Source organism: Microchirus variegatus (genome assembly GCF_963457635.1).
Source record: "Microchirus variegatus genome assembly, chromosome: 22".
In the NCBI taxonomy this organism is placed as follows: Eukaryota; Metazoa; Chordata; class Actinopteri; order Pleuronectiformes; family Soleidae; genus Microchirus; species Microchirus variegatus.
Genome location: NC_139823.1, coordinates 18,638,193 through 18,642,970, shown reverse-complemented (window position 1 = coordinate 18,642,970; position 4,778 = coordinate 18,638,193). Strand labels below are relative to the sequence as shown.

General features: G+C 42.3%; 1 protein-coding gene across 1 annotated transcript; it reads right to left on the bottom strand.

Annotated features, from left to right (window-relative positions):
* Window positions 1–1,323: 1,323 nt before the first annotated feature.
* LOC310943429 (tripartite motif-containing protein 16-like) lies at window positions 1,324–3,009 on the bottom strand (the record flags this gene model as incomplete). The annotated part of the gene is made up of 1 exon (XM_083908992.1): window positions 1,324–3,009. One exon carries the CDS (start codon window positions 3,007–3,009, stop codon window positions 1,324–1,326), a length of 1,686 nt encoding a protein of 561 aa, XP_083765118.1.
* Window positions 3,010–4,778: the final 1,769 nt, after the last annotated feature.

Below are 4,778 nucleotides of genomic sequence, written 5' to 3'. Positions count from 1 at the left end.
GAAAGGACATTTATAAGAACATTAAATGTATATTATTTCTGCCATAATATTAAATAACCATTGTTTTAAAGTCTTAAAATAACTCTCAAAAATCACATTTCCTTACATTTGATTGAAAATATCATCAGAGGTTAATCCAGAATATGCATAGAATGATAACTGTAATCTAACCCGTACATTTTTAAAAAAAAAATGTGTTAAAAAAAACCTTTGCGTTAAACTCTTAACCTCTTCTTCACGGTTGCGTTATAAAACCATTTCTAACTATAACAAACACAGACATGCTGCATACCCACAGAAAGGTCAGAAACTCATATAAACCATTCTTATGTTCACCAAACACAGTTAAAACACCAATGGATCAAACAGCAGGAGTATAAAAAAACCGTCACTGCGCACACATTGAAAAGCGGCTTTGGGAACAAATCCCGGTCTGATTGATAATTACAGAGCGACATTAGATCGTTCTGATTAGAGAAAGGCGAATGTCCGCACAAATGCGTCATGTGCATTTATGTCCTTTTGACTCGCTAATGAAGTGATTCACACGCATTTGGAGACCGGGGTCTGATTCTACCGGTTTAGACGTTTAAAACGAGCTGTCAATCACCCTTATTGACCAAGGTAAGCCAGAGCTATGGCGCTGCGTAACTGAAGACGCTGCAGAGTCACACAGTTGTTATTACGCACCGCACAGGAAGCATCCATTTACAGCCAGTTATCATCCTTTTTTTTCTTTTTCAAAACAAGTTATTTTTAGATCTGTAGTGACATGTAAATAAAATTAAATGGGTTTTTAATAATTTGGTACCTAAGAAATCTCAAATGGCACAGATGGTGCCAAACTGTGCCAAAAGAGAGGACGCCCAGACATCTCTTTACTAAAACCTCTGTAATTTCACTCTGCTTCACTTCAGCAGCATCAGACTTTGCACAGCTCATGTCCACATGTTGTTACATGACCTCCATGTGTTTTTAAGCTCCTACTGCTTATTTTAAAGGTGATATTTGCTTTAAAATGCAATATTTTTTTAAGGCGAGAGAAAAAAATCCTTCAGTAATGCTGTGTTCCATGTACATTTACTCTAACACAGTGGCATCTACTACTTATTTTATTCTTATTCTACTTATTTTAAAAACACCCTTAAGTCTTTCAACAAAATAATGAAACATTATAAAGTAATTAATGGTCATTTAAATCCTGTATTATGATAAAAACTGATTATTATTATAAACATGTTTTATGTTGTCGTGGCAACGAGAGCAGAGAAGTTATAGATTTAAACTCAGAGATTAACTCACTGATCCTGAAAGAACTCCAGACTATTTGAGTTTACACATCTCTGCTGTGACTCCAGAGGAAAGAGAATAAAGATAAACTCCAGCGTAGAGAGGCTGAGTAAACGTGGTCTGGACTCTGTGGATCAGAGTCATGGTGTCAGAGACTCTGTAGAAGGACAGAAGACCTGCTCTGTGGTCCAGGTAAACTCCCACTCTAGAGACGACAACATCTGAGACTTTGGTGCAGATGTTGTTGTGAACAAACTGACAACTATTTTGGTCACAAGCTAAAGCCCAAGATTTGTCATTGAATCCAAATCCACATTCATTTGATTTCCCTGATCTCCTGATGTTCTTGTACGTCACTGCTACATAAACTCCTCTTCCTCTCCACTCCACCTCCCAGTAACAACGTCCACTCAGACTCTCTTCACTCAGGACCTGACACAGATCAGTGAATCTGTCTGTGTGACGAGGATAAGACTGATCTTTATTCATAAATGTCACTTTTCTGTTTCCCTCAGATAAAAACAGGCGTTTGTTTACTGTGTTGGGATCCAGTTTGATTTCCTGTGAATATCTGAGGAACTCAGCTCTGGTCTTTGGTTCTGGTTCTGGTCCTGGTTTTGTCAGTAAAACATCTGCTTCAGCCACAGCCAGTGAGATGTTTGTCCAAGTCTGGGTCAGGACGTCCTTCAGTAGATCTCTGAGCTCTGCCACAGCTGCTGTCACGTCCTCAAAGTGTCTCAGAGGACGGACGTTGATGGTGGACGAGTGTGTAGATGGACTGAGTGCTGACAGTGAGCCGTAGTTGAGGAGAAACTGGTTGTGGTCGTGTGTGAGTGAGAGCTGCTTCAGTTCAGCTTCTCTCTTCTTCAGCTCAGTCTTCTCCTGCTGAAGCTTCTTCTCAGCGTCTCTGACTCGACTCACTTCAGTTTGCTTCTTGGATCTGATCTGCTGCTTCACCTCAGAGCTTCTCGTCTGCAGGAGCTTCATCACCTCAGTGAAGCTCTTGTCAGTGTCCTTCTCAGCTTTATCAGCAGAGAGAATGAGAGCCTTCACCTGCTGTTGAAGCACCTTCACGTCTCTGTCTATGTCCTGGACTCTCTGCTGGACTTCTTCTTGACTCAGATCCAGTTGTCTCTGCTTCTGCTTCCTCTCTGCTGCAGCTGAGACTGTGTCGTGGTCTTTATGTTGGTCCACAGAGCAGAGATAACAGATACACTGATGATCAGTGCGGCAGAACAAGTCCATCATCTTACCGTGAAGAGGGCAGATGTTCTCCTGGAGGTTCTTGGAGGGCTCCACCAGCTTGTGTTTCTTTAATGCAGGTGATTGATGATGAGGCTGGAGATGTTCCTCACAGTAAGAGGCCAAACAAACCAAACAGGACTTGAGAGCTTTCAGTTTCCTGCCAGTGCAGACATCACAGCCCACATCTTCAGCTCCAGCATAGCAGTGATGAGCAGGAGCAGCGTGGAGTCCAGTCTTCTTCAGCTCCTCCACTAAATCTGCTAACATGACGTTCTTTAAGAGTTTAGGCCTCGGCATGAAGGCCTCTCTACACTGAGGGCAGCTGTAGATCCTCTTCACGTCCTCTGTGTCCCAGTGGTCTTTAATACAGTTCATACAGAAGCTGTGTCCACAGCTGAGAGACACCGGATCCTTCAGAAGATCCAAACAGATGGAACAAGAGAGAGTTTCTCTCTGCAGCTGAACTCCTGCCATTTCACCAACGTCTGTGACTTTCTCTTCCTCATAACTGGAACAGGTTTGAGTTCTGACAGCAACAACATGTGACACAGCAGTGGGCGGGGCCTGTCAGATCTGGATCTTCTCCACCTGTTGGCTCCTCCTCCTCCTGTTGTCAAACTGCAGGTGTGAGGGGGAGGGAACCAGGAAATAGCAGGCGGAGCCACTCCCACTCTGACATGGAGTGACCTCTGTTCTTAGTGACACTCCCTGTGTGTGTGTGCACGTGTGTGTGTGTGTGTGTGCACGTGCCCATGAACAGTGTGGATGATGATGGACAGTTTCCTGCTCCGCAGCATGAATATCAAACACATCAGGGACATAGGGACAGAATCCAACTATGTAAACAAAAACAAATTCAGATATGAGCGCGCGCGTCTGTGTGTGTGTGTGTGTCAGCAGGAAGTAGCCAGGATGTGCAGAATTCCTGATTTTCCCACATGGCAGGAAACGCCAGCTGTCTTTGGGGTTAACGGTGCCCCCTACTGGGCGACAGAGGACGAGTTATGGCTGAGAGGAGGACATGAATAATAAACACGTGTAATGATTTTATTGATTCCTTTACTCTCTACTTGTTGTTTACCCTACAAAGTCTGCAGTTATTTATCGAATAAATCAAATATAAATAAAAAACTATTTTAATCATTGATTATTCCGTTTTAGAGGTTGTTTTTTTCTATGAATAAAACCTTCTTATATATGTAATAAAAATAAGAAATACACTTTTTTACCGGATCTACAGCATGTTGAACTTAGAGGAGCTGCTTCGAGATGCATTCAAGGCACCTCGTGAAAGTCCACTGACTAAACGCTGCCACCTTGTGGTAACAGATGTCGCAAATTCGGCAGTTATTGGAGTAGAAAGATTAGCTTTTAGTATATAAATGAACAAATAGTCGCAGTAACTCATGCCTACTTTACTTCCGTGAAAAGTGCTAATATTGGACAAACTAAGGACGTTGAAGATAGGAAAGAGAGGACGACCAGAGGACATGAGGACAGCTTTCTCTGGGGAGTGGAGGACACTAATGAACATGTTTTAGATGCATTCAAGGCACCTCGTAAAAGTCCACTGACTAACCGCTGCCACCTTGTGGTAATAGAGAGTAGAACAAATAGTCAAATGATATTTGAAAAGTGCTTATATTGGGCAAACTAAAGACGTTGAAGATAGGAAAAGAGAGGGCGACCAGAGGACACGAGGTGGAGGCAGATGATTGGCTGAGAGGTCTACATCTATTTGGGGGGTTTCCCATCACAGTATGAAAGGGCCCAAGTGTCCTGTCCCCACTGTGAGGGTGGGGGGGGCAGTGACATCACGGCCGTCTGGCTGGACACAGACAGGAAGAGGAAATGGCCAAAAAAATCAAATGAGCGGTGGGCATTGTGTTTGCCAATGCTCTCACACACACAAGGAAAAAAAATAAATGAGATGCACCACAGCTGTGTCCACACTATGTTTCTGTCTCCTCTGTGATTCACAAAACACTGCAAAATTATGTTAAAATACACTTTTTTACCTGCTTTATGCCTTTAAATGAAGGATATTTACGCGTTAGTTACTATAAATGTGGTCAAACTCTGCTATAAATGAAAGAAGAGGTATTAAACGATATCATTTTGTCAATTCCATGCATTTCTTTTAATCAATATACACAATGTTAAGTGTATTTACTTTATTCTACATAATAAATATGAAGATACTCAATGAAACTGCTGACATTTTTGAGGGGGTTAACGTGCAT